At 47.2% G+C, this 17243-nt stretch overlaps 1 protein-coding gene across 3 annotated transcripts in view; it reads left to right on the top strand.

Moving 5' to 3' along the window:
* The window catches only part of Dgcr2 (DiGeorge syndrome critical region gene 2), a 61012-nt gene that overhangs the window by 35558 nt on the left and 8211 nt on the right, over positions 1 to 17243 (top strand). For 2 of the 3 annotated variants that reach the window (XM_055610254.1, XM_055610255.1), the window contains 5 exons: positions 1536 to 1659; positions 4636 to 4854; positions 5899 to 5975; positions 6296 to 6472; positions 15197 to 15400. In XM_055610254.1, the coding sequence (XP_055466229.1) occupies positions 1536 to 1659; positions 4636 to 4854; positions 5899 to 5975; positions 6296 to 6472; positions 15197 to 15400 (801 nt within the window). The remainder of the gene's footprint in view (positions 1 to 1535; positions 1660 to 4635; positions 4855 to 5898; positions 5976 to 6295; positions 6473 to 15196; positions 15401 to 17243) is intronic. The other variant, XM_055610256.1, reaches the window with a different exon arrangement.

The raw sequence follows: 17243 nt of genomic DNA, 5'->3' as shown, positions 1-17243 counted from the left end.
TACAAGCCCAGCCCTTTCCTGATAAGAAACCCATTGAGCAGGTACCCATGCTATATGCTAATGAGATGTCTTGGTGTCTTGGCTTTCAACCAATGACCTTTAACTGTGCCTGGAGTTCCCTACCCATGGGATAATCACGTACGACTTTCCTTCTCTTAGGAGAGGGCTGTGTTATTACATGTAAACCAACTATCCCTGGCATTTCTAGCCCCAGCGAATCAAATGCATTCACCCTCAAAACTCCTCCCACTGCCCAAGGGTTAGAAGTCCCTGATTCACGAAATCAAATTTTTCACTATTCCTTCACCATGACTGCCTGAGGTTCATCATTTATTCTGGGGAAGGAAGTGCTCCCTGAAGAATGGCTACTGGTCCCCCCTCTCCCAACCTTGGCTGGCCAGCATCCTTGAGCTTCTGGACCTCAGCCACGTGCTGCCTGCATCCGGTTGGAACTGCATCTCACTGGACCTGTCTTCGGTCTGCCCGCACCCCTAGTCCCCCTGCTTACAGGGGCTTAACCAAAGGGCTGTAACACTGCAATATCATCACAGGCTTTTGGATGCTCAAATCTCCACTGCCATCTGGTACCAGCAATCTCATTTTAAAAGAGCTAACCATAACACCCAAGTGGAAAACTCGTTTTCACCTCCCCTGATGAGAAAGGGAGCCTGGCCTAGTGCACAGGCCTTGCCCTGAGGGCTCTAATCGTTCTGAGAGAAATGGAGCCTTAGATCCCAGAGATTTCTCTGTTCCTGTCACAGCCCAGGTTTCTGTCAGACGCAGAACAACACTGCTCTGCCTTCACATTGTCCTGATGCAGGTGGAGTGGGAGATGGATAAGCCCAAGAGGCATGTTGGCACTGATGTCCCCTGCTCAGAGACCTTGGGTCAGTCACCTTACTTTTAGTTCACTCTTCCTTTGTGAAGGAAATTGTTAGATCATTCTATGTAAAACTAAAGTGTTCCCCTCTCTTCAGCCTCCTCTTTACAGTGTCTACTGTCGTGGAGACCCTTTGCACACCAGGACCCAGGCCAGTGCTTTGTGTCCTGGGGCACTGGCCTGGAAGCTTAACAGCCCCAGGGGACCTACAGCCTGGTGGCACAGGGCAGTGACACTGGTAGAAGACTGCATGTACTGGGCTTTCCTGTATGCTAACAGGTTCCCAGACCTGGGATGCAGGAGAAGGCCTCCTGGGCCTTAGGAAGAACTCACTCCCTGGGCATCCCTGTAGAGCTAGCCCTGCTGACCGGTGTGAAGCCAGAATGGCTAACTCGTGGCTGTTCTAGAAATGCTTGCGAAAGGGCAAGACCCTAAGTCATAGTAGAAATAAAGTAAAAAGTGTCCTTTACCAGAAGCATGCTTGTCCTATTTAATGTAAACATCTAAAGAAACTCAGACTGTGACTCATGCCACACAGCACTTGGTCTTTCCAGCACTCCAGCACTGAGCTGCCTTTGGACTTGGTGCTGGCAAACTGCAAAGTTGTACATTGGCTGCTGCTAGTGAGTTCATAGCACACTTCTTTTGCTTTTAGAAGTGACTGGAGAGGCCCGTTCTTATGGAAAGGAAACTGTGGACCTGCGGCTGGGGCGGACCAAAGGAGGTGACCCCACACACTTCCACACCGTGAATGTGGCTCAGCCTGTTCGCTTCAGCAGTAAGTTGCAGACCTGTTCTAAGACAGTGCCCACTAACGTGTTTGTTATCCCGCCTGGAGTTTGCAGCCTTACTTAACCCTGCCTCTCTCCAGGCCAGGGCTGAGGTGTGGGTTTACTAAAGCAGGCCTGGAGGATGTTGGGAGGATGTGAATGAGGCTTCATGCTAGCTTGCCACAGGCATCTGGCTCTGGAGATAAAGGAGACTTGGTACCCAAGAAAGCTCTAAAGCCAGGCTGCATGTTTTCACACTTCAGAGATAGTAACACTGACTCACCCTAAGGAAATTTTGTAGTTGTGTTCTCCTTTTCTAGGTGGAGAACTAGGCTCTGAGAGATTCCATAGCTGCAGAGTGAAAACACTCTCCCTTTTCTGGATTAGTAAATGAGTAACCCACGACATTAAACTTCTCCAGGATTGTAACAAAGCATAGTTTAAAATGCCCTCCACCCTGAGAGGCTGAGGCCCTCTCAGGTTATAACACTTCTTATGTTCAGGAACAGCCAGATCTTTGGCAGAAACTGGTGTTTCCTGCACCTGCCTTGGGGCACCCAGTCTGTTTTCTATGCTAACTCTGAGCCCATGGCCTCAACATGAGATGACTCAGCCCATGCCTGTGCCCTCTGCTGACCATCACCAGTCCTAGAGCTTGGCCACCAAGCTATAGTAACTGCCTGAGCCCAGCACAGTCCGTGCAGTGAGGAGTCCTGGAAGGCCAGCCACCCTGTAGGCTCCCAACACACCTCACAGCTCCTACCCTTGCATGGAGCCATAGTTTTTCGAGCTCTGAGTGGAACTGAGAGAATGTGGCAAATGTGTAACCAGTGTTTGAGCATGTTAAGACACTTGAAATAAGTGCTGCTTCACCCTTACCCTGAGGAAGTCTGTCCTGTTTATACTGAGCCATACTGTCTCTTGCGGGAGGCTGTTCCCTCAGCTCTACGCACTAAGGCGTTAACAGTGAGCACAGTGCTATCCAGCTTGCCATCCTTGCATACAGGACTGTCGCCATGCTTGCCATTTTCTTCCTGGGATTCCTATGTCTTTGTTAATAAGTCACACACACTTTAAAGCTAAACATGAGAATCAGGCTGGTGAAGCAGCTGTTTAGTAGCCCTGGGTTTGATTACTAGCACCCATATGATAGTTCACAATTGTCTGCAACTTCTAACTCAAGTCCCGGGGGATCTAAAGCCCTCTTCTGGCCTCTGCAGGATGATAGCAAAACACCTGCATTCATAAGATGAAAATAACAACATGAGCATAAATTCCTAATAAGTTTTACCAGTTTATGGCCTTCAGGTACACTTTTAAATAACATCTTTTTACAACTGGCTTTGATAAAAGTATAAGAGGTACTCTAGCCAGGTGTACCTGGATGTTAGAGGCAGACAGCTCTCTGTGAATTCAAGGCCAGCCAGAGCTTCATGATGAGATCTCGTCTCAAAGAGAAGGGGTGTGGTGGTGGTGGTGTGGTACTTGCAATAATAAGGGTTGTCTATACAAACAAAACTGATAAGAATGAATCTGTTGAGAGGGAGAGGGGATTTATTAGAATGTCGTATAGGTTGTGGTCCAGCTAGTTTATTAATTGTTGTCTACCAATAAAAAGGTCTAAAAATTCAGTAGTTGTTCAGTCCGTGAGGCAGGATATCTCAGCTCATCTTCAATAGACATTGGAATCCCAAAACTCTAATGCTAGTGAAGGAATGGATTTGCCAGTGAGAGCAAGGACAGCAGGCAGAGTGAAAGCTTCCTTCGTCCATGTGCTTTATTATAGGCTGCCTCTAGAAGATAGAGCTTCCCATCTCAAATGATTTCATACCCTCACAGATGTACCCAGCCACTTGGGTTTTAGTTAATTCCACATGAAATCAAGCAGACAAGCAAGAGTCGTTATCACAGTACCCCATGTTTGAACACCCTAGATTCTGCGATGCACACAATGGGTGCTGCTTCTACTGAGGTGTATAGTATCAGCACTGCCCATGCCTGAGGGGCACATGAACCACCCAACAAAATGAGGTGCTGGAGGTGTCCAGGAGTCAGGCTCTGCCCACCTCTTCAGTTGCTCCAGCTGTGGCAAGCTTCGCCTCCTCCGTGTCATCTCTGAGAGGCAGGTTTGGGTCCTCAGAAATTAGATTTATGGAGCTATTTTAGGGGCATGCTGGTTGGTACCCTGCTGTGTAAACAAAAAAGATGAAGCAGTGGGCTTGCTGGCAGCAGAGGCCAAGACAACTACTCCTGGCAATTTTCTTATTCCCAAGGCCTCAATGAGACTGTAATTATTCTGCTTTGTTGACCAGATGTAGGCAGAGAATTAACTGTTAGAGAAACTATCTCAGCAATTGCTGACTCCTGAGAAGGCTGGAGAACCATGTAAGATTGAGAGGACCCTGAAGACATGTGCTCCCTGGGTTGAATTGTGCTTTTTAGGAGAATGTGATCAGTGTGATCTTAGGGCCAGGAGCTTATCACTGTCAGTGAAGGCACAGCCAGACAAATGACCTAGACCACTCTGTGCGTAAAATGATTCATTAGGTGTCAAGCTGCCAGGACATATATTCTCTCCCGTCCTCCTCCCCCCTCCTCTCCCTCTCTCTCTCTCGGGACAGAGAGAAGAAGAGTGGAGGAAAAGCAAGCGGATTGTATATGACTGTCAGCAGGATGGGGATCTTTGATCTGACTCAGGCTGAGTGGACTGACCTAGTGCCCTTGCCTGAGGTAGTTGACTTCTAGGGAAGAGGAGGGGTGGTGAACAGAGACCCACACCTAGATTCTGTTTACTTAGCCAGAATCTTTCTGTTTAGGACATTTTCCCCAGCACTGCTATTTGGGGAGGCCCTGCCTTGAGCCTATTAATCGCCTCAAGCCCGAGCTCTCCAGCGCGATTCTGAAGTGTGGCTGTTGTTGATAAGGCATATGTAACTTCACTTCATGATCCTAATTTGGGGGACAACTCCCCTTCTGTTCTTCATGCTTCCTAGGGAAATGCCCGACTGGGTGGCACCACTATGAAGGCACAGCCAGCTGCTACCGGGTCTACCTCAGTGGCGAGAACTACTGGGATGCTGCGCAGACCTGCCAGCGTGTGAATGGCTCACTTGCCACCTTCTCCACTGACCAGGAGCTGCGCTTTGTCCTAGCTCAGGAATGGGACCAGCCAGAGCGGAGCTTCGGCTGGAAAGACCAGCGCAAGTGAGTCCTGGGTTCAAAGTCTATTCACTGCTAAGTAGTCACTGGCAGCCCACATTTGGGGAAGACAAATCCCCATCAGTAGAAGCAGGTAGAGATCCAGGGGCCTAGTTTGGCATCAAGATGAAGTTGGGGGCTTGTGAAGGAACAAGGAAGACAGGACACTGTCACTGTTTTGTGGGACCACGGACCAGCCTCTTTCACTGGTTCCCCTACGGATACAGCTACACTTGGTTATTGTGGCCAGAGTGTGCTAACCCCAATCCCAAGGGGCTGCTCAGTGTGGGGCACTGGACATGATAAGAAGAGTACACAGGTGGCTGGGATGTCTTCTGAGAAAGTGAGGCCTGTCATCAATGCTGGGAGCTTCCTATGGCCCTACTTAGGCTTCCAAGTGCATGCACATGGGATCATTGATGGGTGCAGGGCATGTGCCAGGCCTAGCTCAGGCAGTCTGCCACCTGAACTCCATGCCCTGCTCATTTAGAGGAAGCAGAAAAGTGGCAGCCGACCTAAAGGCTCAGTATTTGTGGGGCTTTGGCTTATGGAGCAGGAATGTACCTGAGTGCTCTGGTACCTTTAGAAAGCACCATGTGCCCTATCTGTGCTGTAGCGCTGGAGGTTGGAAATGGCAGCCAGTTGTCTCTCCTTCTCTTTGGGTCGAAAGATGGTCAGTGTTCGCTGCCAGTTACCTGCTGCTTCCCAACAGTAGCACAATTGCCATTCTGCCAGGGGAGCATGATGACCTAAGAGACAAGTGGCAAGAGGGCCATTTCATGATAAGCTCCAGTTATGTCATCCATATATGACTTAGGAGGCTGAGTCAGTAGAGTCACGAACTCAGTTCTAGTCTCCAAAATGGAGACATAGTTATGCTGCAGGAGAAGACTGCTTGCCTTGCAAACTTGAGCCGTTGGGACCAAAAAATGATAAATATCCTCAGTGCTACTAGATACACACCTATGTATTTATATGTGTGTTGTGCCTCATGTGGTCATCAGTGGCTGTCCTCCTGGGTCCTGAGCTCTTTCTCTCTGTCCTCTCCAGGCTCTGGGTTGGCTACCAGTATGTGATCACTGGCCGGAACCACTCCTTAGAAGGTCAATGGGAAGTAGCATTCAAAGGTATTTGTGGTTAAGTTGGAAACCAAGGGAGCCACCCTGACTCAGAAGACCCTGTTGGCATCTCCCTCCCTGCCACCTTCCTCCCAGTGGCTACCTGATTTGTAGGGACACCGGGGGGGTCAAGGCACACGGAAGTGGGGAGTGGTTCCAGAGAAGGCACCCAGGCCGGCATACCGCCTGTGTTTCTGGGACCTTTGCTGGAGCTACAGCAGTCTCTGGCTCTTGCAGTCCTCCAGCCTGTGGTTGGCGTCCTGTTGACACAGGGTCCCCCTTGAGGATGGTGCATGACAGTCTAGCCTCACCTTCAGTCTTCCCCACAGGATCTCCAGAGGTGTTCCTGCCCCCAGATCCCATCTTCGCCTCCGCCATGTCTGAGAGTGACAATGTATTCTGCGCCCAGCTCCAGTGTTTCCACTTCCCTACCCTGAGGCACCACGACCTCCACAGCTGGCATGCTGAGAGCTGCTCTGAGAAGTCTTCCTTTCTGTGTAAAAGAAGTGAGTCCCGGTCAGCCGCTAGCTCTCGCCATGTGTGCTGTGTAGGAGATCCACCCAGCGCACCTCCAGCTCTCAGGCCTGGGCAGCCATGGGTATTCTTGACCTCTGGTTTCCTGTCCTGTAACAGAGACAGTTCCTGCTTTATGCTTCAGTGTCTTGAAGAGATTGGGTGAGAGCAGTGATCTGAGGGCTTGGGAAGCCTGTGGCACCTCTGTAGTGTTGAGAGTCTTAGTGATATATGAGCTGGGCATCCTCTTGGCTGTCTGCTCTGTGTGAACTCTCTTCTCTAATATGTGGAGCCAGGAGTCTTCCCCAGCCCTTTGCCAACACGCCTACGCCCACTCTAATTTACAGCAAGGGCTGTACTTGTACTGTAGACACAGCAAGCAAAGAGCAAAGCTAGGGCTGCCCCCTTCCAGCTAGTCCTCTGGGAAGGGCTGAGGAGGAAAATTGGCCTTGCTAGCTCCTATAGTTGTTGATGCATGGTTCAAGCTCTGACCTTCTGAACTATCCCTTTCTCCGCTCCTGGTGTGTTGATGCTCCCTCCCTCTGCTCAAGCTTGCAGGTACCCGGGACTGTTCTGACCCTGCTCTCTGTCAGTTAATGTCAGCGCACACTTCAAGGGAATAACAACTCAGGCTGCACCTCCATGGCAGTCATGTGTTTCCACTCTCTCTGGCCCTTGCTCTTCTGTGCCATTTTCTCTCCTCCATCAGTTTTAGGGTTTTTGGTTTTTTCCTCCTGGTTTTGGTTTTCCCTCGTAGTGTGGGATTCTCTTAGATACCTGTGCCAACAGTTTTGTGACTTTAGAATCTTCCCCCTGGATTTCTTTACCTCTTCTAGCGGAGGTCTGCGGTAGTGTTGACTGGGAGGACCATGCATTCGCCTGGTGGGTCAGCATCAAGCTTAATGCTTTCTGCAGGATTCTAAAATAGATCCTTAGGGGTAGAGGAGTTGCTTTCCTATTCCTTCTTCTCCAGGAGCATTCATGTCACCCAAGTAATTGTTTTACAAGAAGGCTTTTTCTGGTTTGGGGAGTTGTGTAGGTTTTTCTTCTTTAATCTTATCACTTTGTTCACTGTTTGCTAGACTTTCTTTGGCTCTAGGTTTACTGTGTTGCTCATGCTGATCTTGAACACTTGGGCTCAAGTAGCTGTCTTCAGCCCCAAAGTAGCTAGGACCTCAGGCACTTGCCAACATATTTGATGTTGTGATGTCTGTGTATTTTACATTGCTGAATTTCACTTGCTGGTACTTACCAAGTGAGCCAGACTTGGTACATTCCCATATTTTTGTTATTTTTAAAATGTAATTTAATTTAAGTTTATTGGTACAACTTTTTCTTCATGATTCAGATATTATAAAATACAAACAAAATTAGCTTTCCACAATAAGTAAGTCAACAATTGGCACTAAAAAATATCCCAAGGACCGTGACATGGCTCAGCAGGTAAAGGTGCTTGCTGCTGAGTCTGATAACCTGAGTTCAGTGCCCAGGACCCACTTGGTATTAGGAAAGAACCACCTTCCCCAGGTTGTCTTTTGACCTGCACATTTGCGCTGTGACACATACACACCCACCACACACACACACACACACACACGACACAAGACACATGTGAATAAATTAATTTAAAAATTCTTTTAAGGTTTTTAGATAGAAATGAAAGAATCAGATAGAGATCCAGTTATCAAAAAGAAAGTATTCAACATATTAAAAGTTAACAATAACTTGTGTGGAACGTATAGAAAAGTCACATTTTGCTGGGCCTGTTGGTGCACACTATTTATACCAGCATTGGGAAGGTAGAGGCATGTGGGTCTCTTGAGTTCTAGGCCAACCAGGGCTACACTGTGAGACCCTATCTCAAAAAAAAAAAAAAATATTTTGCCTTTATTAGAAAGGCATTAGGTTTTGAATATGCCAATGTTGGTAGCCAGGTTGTTTGTTTTTAATGAGAAATGGCATTGTAGTGCCGGTCCAACAGTGTTTCCTTTTAAAACAAGTAATCAAGAGGCATCCATGACTCTCTTGGCTGCTCTTCTGGAGGAAACCCTTGGTGGTTGAGGGAAATAGGAAACTAGAGGTGGGACAGCTAGGGATATGCAGTGGCCTAGCGAGAGAGAGAGAGAGAGAGAGAGAGAGAGAGAGAGAGAGAGAGTGCTTACTGGCCAAGTTGAATTCACCCTCTCCTTGGCCATTTTTATTCCCTCTACTACAGTTTGTCTCTTTCTTTTACTCTTTCATCATATAAAGTATAGAATACGGGTAGCTCACTCCTTTAATCCCAGCACTCAGAAGGCAGAGGCAGGTAGATCTCTGGGAGTTTGAGGCCAGCCTGGGCTACCAAGCGAGTTACAGGTCACCCAGAGTTACACAGAGAAACTCCGTCTTGAGAAAAACCAAAAAGTATGGAATATAAACCAGCCCCTCACTGCCTGCTCAGCAGTATCCAATTCAAGCAGTATCAAACTATCTACATACTGATAATTCCCACCAAGTCTCTTGGATAATTGACCAATATACAAAATCTCAGTGTACAAACAGAACTAAAACACACTTAGTTAATGCCCGGAAGCTTCAAATACTCAGCTGAAGTGAAGCACAGTTGCCTTGTGTCTTATCCGTCAGCATGCTGATGTGCTCATGACATGCTCCTGTGTGTGGTGTGTGTTTACTATTTCACATCATGCTTAAGATCTCAGTACCAACCACCCAGATAGAGCAGGTCTTGGGAAGATTGCCTCTCGTCTGTTTCCCCAGCCTAAATAACCGTAAAGTCGATTTTATGACACGACATAGGTCATACTAGGTTGTGATGACATGCTGGGTCCAGCCTCACTGCAGCCCTTCATGAGGTTGGTAGAACCAAGTGTGGAAGCCTGCGTTGGTCCTCTACAGCACGCCGTGTGTGATAACTGGGCTCCAGGCTGTTGCTGCTCACTTCCCCAGCCGCAGCCTTGCTCTTTGAACAAACGTCAGCAGAAAGATTCTTTGTATTATTTTTTAAGCATCGTGTCTGTGTGTGTCTTTGAGCGCTTACGTGTGTACACATGTTGAGTTAGAGGACAACCCTCAGACTTGTTTTTCCACCATCTGGATTGAACTCAGGTCATCAGTCTTGGAAGACAAGCGTTTTTCCCAAGATGATTTTTTCTAAATAAGGTTGACCCCAGGGTACTGTCTAATCTGTCAGAACTGTCTTTGTCATGCTAGTTAAATTCTCTTACCAGGTCTGGGGAGGTGTAGCTGCAGTACTCCTTGACTGCCTTAGCAATGGGCATGAATTTTTCTATAGGGCTCCTGCTTTTCCATCTCTCAGCATTTGTTGAATAAAATAAGTAATCTTGTTCTGTGATTAGAATGTGCTTAACACAGCTGCCAATTACATACCCTCCACCTCTGGAATGATGTGGTTGGCTCCTCCACTCTCTGGTACAGTACCCATCAAAGCCTATTCTCCTGCTTGAGTTTTAGAATGTAGCTAAAATAAGAACAGCCTGTGTAAGCATGGAACATTAAAAGACTCCGCTAGTATTCCGGCAGTCTAGTCCTTTTTCCTGGTGTAGTCAGATGAGATTTAACAAAGACTAAGTAATGGTCTTCAGGCTCTGCCCTTAAGTGTTTAAAGATCACATAACACTTTCCATTGGACTGAAATCTTTTTTGGTTTTTCGAGACAGAGTTTCTCTGTGTAACAGAGTCCTGCCTGTTCTGGACTCACTTTGTAGAGCAGGTTGACAAAACTCACAAAGGCCTGCCTACCTCTGCCTCCTAAGTGCTAGGATCAAAGGTGTGTGCCATCACGCCTAGTAGCAGGCCGAAATCTTTATCTGTAACATGGCAGAATGGCCACTTTACTGCATAATAGACTCATTAAAACCACTCCATCACCCTTTGAGTTTTGATTACCTACTTTGTGCCTGTGCTGTCAGTAGCAGCACAGGCGATAATGAAATGTGGCTGTTTCCAGCTTCTCCTGGTGTTGTATATCCTGTGCCTGCTGTCACCATCTGCTGTGCTGGTTGAAGCCAAGGCTTGACAGCAGATGAGAGCTCCCTGCCTATCTACAGCCAGGCTACCCTCTGGGGTAGGGCTGCTGGGAAGCTGAAGCAGCAGTAAACTAGGAAGCAGTTCCCTGCACTCTCTAAATCTATGCATGTTGAAGATAATCTTGTCTTTGTATGTCTGACAGACAAGACTGTAGGGCCATCTGCCCTGGGAGGGGAAAGCAGGGGGAACCGGGTGTAACCTAGGGAAAAGCTCCGAAGACACTGTAATGTTCTTTGTGTGACCTAACTGTGTTTGTCCTACTAATTCAATGTCTGTGGGAAATTAGAGATACTACGGACTTATATCAATGTAGTGTATTTAGTAAGAACAAAGACATACTATTATGTAAGCGTAGTACATTTTTCAACTTCAGGACATTTCATTTGACTGTAATACCATACCATCATTAACAATCTATTGTTCCAGTTTTGTCAGTGGTTCCCATAATGTCCTTTTACTGCTGGTTGTTGTTTTGTTTTGTTTTGTTTTGTTTTTGTTTGTTTGTTTGTTGTTTTCCCAGTCTGGAATCCAGTCCAGAATCATTGCCTCTGCCCACCATTTTGTCTTGGCCTCATTTCTCTCCTCTGAGTTCTTGCCATTGTATGTCAGGCGTACTCAAGAGCCTGTTAGAGGGCCACTTGCTTTACTCTTTCTGTCTGTGCCTGCTTGATCTTTTCATTTTTTGATTAAATTTCCCATCTGTAGTGGTTTGGATAAAAATGACCTCATAGGCTCATACCTGAACGATTACTCACTAGGGAGTGGCACTATTTGAAAGAATTAGAAGAACTGGGAGGTATGGTCTTATTGGAGAAAGTGTGTCTCATGAGAGTTGCCTTGGGGGGCTGGAGAGATGGTTCAGTGGTTAAGAACACTGACTGTTCTTCAAGAGGACCTGGGTTCAATTCCCAGCACCCACATGACAGTTCACAACTGTCTGTAATTCCAAGATCTGACATTCTCACACAGGTATACATGCAGGCAAAACACCAATGCACATAAAAATGAATAAATAAATTATAAAAAACATTTATTAAAGAAGAGTTGCCTTGGTCGTGGTCTCTCTCCACAGCAATAGAACAGCAGCTAAGATACCATCTGACCTTGTGCTCGACCTGTCTTTGCCGTTAGGCCCTACTGTACAGGGCTGCGGACTTTCGTAGTCTCTGTGTTAGAGCTGGCTCTGCTTTTGCTGGCCGCTCTTGAGAGCATGGTGGGGGCTCTTAATTTTCATTAAAAAGCAAACATTTGTTCATGACAGCAGACATTGGTGCTTGCAGCTTGGTCTGTTGTTCGGGAGAGCCTTCATGCCAGGGGAAGGTAAGGCTGGCCTGCCCTTAGCACAGGTACACGTGGATGCCAAGATGTAGAAGTTGCTTCTTCACCTCATATTCTGAGATGATCTCTCACTGAAACTGGAGCTTTTTGCTTTAGAGAGGGCCAGTGGTCCGTTAGACCTGCTTTTCTCTCCCCTAACCCCCAGAGCCGGAGTTGCTGACCTACATGGCCATCCTGACTCAATGTGGGATTAGAATTCAGATTCTGAAGTTTATACAGCAGGCATTACCCAGAGAGCCATCTCCTCCGCCCTAAATAGCTTTTCATATCCGCATTGTTCTGATGTCTGTCTGTGCCGTTTTTCTATTTCCTATTTGGGTTGTTTATCAGTTCTTTTACTGTTGAATTTTAAAGGTTTTTTCTGTCTGTTTTGTTTTATGTATTCTAGGTATCAGATAGGTGGTTTGCAAACATTTTCCACAATCTATAATTTGTCTTAATTTTTCACAGGGGTGGTTTGGTTTTTTGTTTGGCTTCTCAAGACGGTTTCTCAAAGATCCAACTGTGCCTCTGTCTCCCACGTGATGGGATTAAATGTGTGCCCCACCACACCTGGCTTTCACAGGGGCTTTAATGAAACAAAATTATTTTATTAAACATGCTGAGGACTGACTAAACCCAGATCCTCTGGAAGAACAACCAGCGGTCTTAGCCACACAAACCCATCTCTCCAGCGTCCTTACAATATTGACACTGAGTTATTTTTTTATATAAGTTGTGAAGTTGAGTTCATGATTCCTTCATGTAATACAGTTACTCCAGCATGCACGTTGTTTTAGAACATTTGTTAGGCATATGTTTTCTGTATACAGCTGAGCTGACAGTTGGATAAGTACGTACTATTTTATATGGCCGTTGATACATTTATTTAGTAATCTCTTTATATTGGTGTGAGCAAAAATTTGGGCTCAGGGGGTCTTGCAGAGACTAATGACTCAACCAAGGACCATGCATGGAGAGGACCTAGACCGCCCTGTTCAGATGTAGACCATGGGCAGCTCAGTCTCCAAGTGGGTTCCCAAGTAAAGGGAGCAGGAGCAGTCTCTGACTTGGACTCTGTGGCCAGCTCTTTGGTCACCTTCCTCTGGCGAGGTGGCCTGACTCAGGCCACTGAGATAGAGGATCCAGATAGTCCTGATGAGACCTGATAGGCAAGGTTCAGATAGTAGGGGAGGATGACCTCCCCTACCAATGGACTAGGAGGGACATAAGGAGGGGAAGGAGGGAGGGTGGGACCCAGAAGAGATGAGGGAGAGGGCTACAGCCAGGATACAAAATGAATAAATTGCAATAAATAATAATAATAAAGAAAAAAAAATTTTAATTGGTGTGAGCATAGAACCCAGAGGCTCCCACATGCTAGGCAAATGTTCTGCCATTGGACTATGCTGCATTGATCGATCACAGTTGCTTTTTAATCAGGTAAGAGAAGAAGGAAAGCTGGGTATAGTGATGGTCAGCTTTGTTCCCAACACTAAGGATGCAGAAGCAGATGGCTCTCTGCAAGTTACATAATGAGGCAAGGCTACACAGTGAGATCCTGTATCAAAAAGAGAGAAGAGCTGGTTAGTGATGGCACACATCTTTAGTTCCAGCACTTGGGAGGCAGAGGCAGGCAGATCTCTGTGTTCAAGGACAGTCAGGGTTACACAGAGAAACCCCGTTTTGAAGAGGGGAAAAATAAAAGAAATAATGAAAGGAAGAAGAGAGAGAGAGGGAAGAAACATTGGATTATAATTGCCTCCTGTGCAGCTTGCATTGGGTGTGGATTTGAGTTGCTGTATTGGACTAACTTGCCACAGCCTGAAGAGCTTCCTTTGGTAGTTCTTTAAGGCAAGTCCTTCAGCAATTGCAGATTTTGTTTGGCAAGTGTTTACTTTGCCCTTCAGGGTGCACTAGACTGAGCCCAGTCCTTCATGTGTGCTAGGCAAGCGTTCTACCACTGAGTCACACTGTCCACTCAAACATCCACTCAAACTCTCCGCTCAGACCTTCGCTGTGTCTGGTTTTCCTTTAAGCCCTTTATGTTGCCTACAGTTGTTTCTTCTGAGAAGTTAGTTGTTAAGTTTACCAGGGTCCCTTACAAGCCACAAGTCATTTCCTGTGTCCTACTTTAAATAGTTTTACCTTGTCCGGGGCTGGAGAGATGGCTCAATGGTTAAGGATACTGGCTGCTCTTCCAAAGGACCTGGATTCAAATCCTAGCACCCACATGGTAGCTCACAGCTGTTTATAACCCCAGTTCCAGGGGACGCTATGCCCTCACACAGATATACATACAGATAAAAACGCCAATGTAAAGAAAATATTTAAAAAACATATCTTCACCTTGTATCTATGCTTGCAGCTGATGCATTGCAGGGTAGCTATGGAGCCCAACACATTTGTAGATGATGTCATGGGACAGTGTCAAAAGCTTGGATGGTCCTGTTAGATTTTCAGTGTTTTTATTGTAATGTGCCCTTTTGTGAAATTTTTTGTCTTTAATCCTGTTTAGTGTCTGTTGCATATCCTGCATGTAGGGTCTTGTTTTTACTGCATTGGAGACATGCCCAGACAGCATTTTAAAACTAGTTTTCTGCTCCCTTCTCCTCCTGGCACTTGCATTTGACACATGGGATGCTTAATGGATCTGATGGTTCTCTGCAGATCATGTTTCTTTTTCCTTGTTCTTTTCTCACTGTTGTAGCAGAGAAAGTTCTATCTTTCTTCCCCTGAACGTTGATGGCCGTGTGGGTAATCTGATCCTAGTTCTAACAGAAGAGAGCCATAAGATTTCCAAAATCTCTTTGTGGACACGCCCATGCCAGTCCCTTTCCTCATGCTTTCCCTCCCCTGTACAGCTGTCACATCTGCTGACTAGCCTGAGGGGCTGGCTGTAGCCCTTTGCCTTGCTGTAGTCTGTAGGAGCTGCCTCTGTGCTGGTTACTACACACACCTCAGCTCCGGGGGACCATCTTGCCAAGCAGTACCTAGGGACCCAGTCTAAACACACTCCAGTTTTTAAAGAGCTAATATCCATAACATCTACACTTAGTACTCAGAAAAGCTCATACATTAACCAAGCACCTTAAAAGCAAATGCTTCTGTGGGGACCTTTACCCTGAAATCTGCCATTCCTGTTCTGAGCTGGTGGGCTCCTCCATTTGTCTTGGCCAGTTGTGTGTGTGTGTGGTGACTGCCTCAGACCCATAGCACGCTGTACAGGGAGTACTTGCATAAGATGCGGCCAGTCCTCGGTTGCCCTGTTCCCTCCAGAGGTGCAGTGGTGGTGGGGAGCCGGGGCTCAGCGCTGCTGGTAACGCGTCCGTCCGTGCATGTGCCCCCTGCAGGTCAGACATGTGTTGATATCAAAGACAATGTGGTGGATGAAGGCTTCTACTTCACCCCCAAGGGAGACGACCCGTGCCTGAGCTGTACCTGCCATCGAGGGGAGCCTGAGATGTGTGTGGCTGCTCTGTGTGAGCGGCCCCAAGGGTGCCAGCAGTACCGCAAGGACCCCAAGGAGTGCTGCAAGTTCATGTGTCTGGACCCAGGTGAGACAGCCACCCCTGGCCGAAAGCAGTGGTGAGGACGCTCAGGAGCTTGTACATGGTACATGACAGCAGTGCTGACAGCGACTACTTCATGTAGCTGGTCATGGGCCTCAGTAGGCGTCTGTGAAAGTCCCCTGTGACTGCCTCCCTTCACATGGCCTATTTTCCACTCTAAGGTAGTATTTACAAATAAGCTTGACTCTCAGCATGGCTGCTAGTTTACAAATTGGCAGCTTCAGACCTGTCTTTCACTTTTTTAGTTTTTGGTTTTGTTTTTCCTTTTTTAAGACAGGGTTTCTCTGTGTAGCCTTGGCTGTCCTGGACTTGCTTTGTAGACCAGGCTGGCCTTGAACTCACAGTGATCCACCTGCCTCTGCCTCCCTGAGTGCTGGGACTAAAGGCATGCGCCACCACACCCAGCTTCCCCTTTTTTTTTTTTTTTTATCATTATTATTATGTGTCCAATATCTGCATGTATGCCTTCACATCAGTAGAGGGCACCAGATCTCATTATAGATGGTTGTGAGCCACCATGTGGTTGATGGAATTTGAACTCAGGACCTCTGGAAGAGCAGTGTTCTTAACCTCTGAGCCATCTCTCCAGCTTCACTTGTTAAGAATAGAGATAAACTTGAAATTTACATGAACATTTGAGTTCTTCCTCCTTGTATTGTGGTGTGATGTAGAAGGTAGTTGAATAAATAGTCCTTGCCGTAGTCATCAGTGTCAGAAAGATTATGCCCTAGTGTTAGGACAAAACTTCACCACCAGGTGGTGCTCTAAGATGTACACTAGGTGGCCAAGTTTCAGGCTTACTGTCCTCCTTCCGCTTGAAACAGAAGAACATTCATGTGGCTTTGATGTTTTCAGTGATGGAGCATTTATCTAGCATGTGCAAAGCCCTAGGTCCTGTATCTACTACTGGTGGGGAAACCCAACAGGTTTGAGTTCTGCTCAGAACACCACATGGCGCCCTTCTTTGCTGTATATCCAGCCACTGACATCCCAGCATGCACTCAGGTCTCAGGGAGTATGAATTTTAAAAGCATCAATTTATTTTTTCCTTTGATGCCACGGTGTGAAAGTGATGTGGGCAGGCCCAGCAAAATAGCTGGTTGGGAAGGCATGAAGATTGATCTTCATCCTCTAGGAGCTCTGTGGAAGGGAGGCTAGAGCTTGGAGTATGAGGCCATAGCAGTGAGTACTGTCCCCTGAGCCGAATTGCCGTCACTGTCCCTCCAGGAGGGCTGCTAGGAGAATAGAACTGTCCTTTAGAGGCTGTGTCTGAGGCTGGACAGAAGCAGGCACTCTGGCACACGTACCATCAGACGTGCAGTTAGCTTCAGTCAGTGCAAAGGCTGTGCTTTTGGCAAAACCCCACCAGGATGCAGAGAGCATAGGATCAGGGGGATTGACACTTGGACCTCCTCCTTCCCACAGAACTTCTCATGGATGCCTCCACTATACAAATACCAATATCTGAGTTCAGGGTTCCGCTCCTTGGGGCTGGCCCAGTGCTGGTGCTGCCCTGCCACTCAGTCTGGGCTCTGAAGACATGATCAGGCTAGGTAGGGTGGCCCATCTGCGCTGTGCTGCGCTTAGCCTGTAGGCCTGCCCACCATGGGGACTTCTCAAGCAGAGCAGAACCTTAATGTGGCAGACCAGACCTTCTGCGACCACTTCCCCAGGTCAACTGGAACTTGCCCTACTGTGCCCGTTCCCACAGGATCTTTTGCACACAGACCTTTCCTAGGAATTACTGGTCTGCACCAAGGGCCGGCCCTGCCGCTAGAAGTAGAGACAATAGGAGCAAAGCCTCAGCAGCTACATCGCTTCCCGTTAG

Source organism: Psammomys obesus, unplaced genomic scaffold (assembly GCF_907164565.1).
Source record: "Psammomys obesus unplaced genomic scaffold, mPsaObe1.curated_primary_1811, whole genome shotgun sequence".
NCBI lineage: Eukaryota > Metazoa > Chordata > Mammalia > Rodentia > Muridae > Psammomys > Psammomys obesus.
The sequence above is the reverse complement of the archived record's forward strand: the minus strand, read 5'-3'. Positions and strand labels throughout refer to the sequence as shown.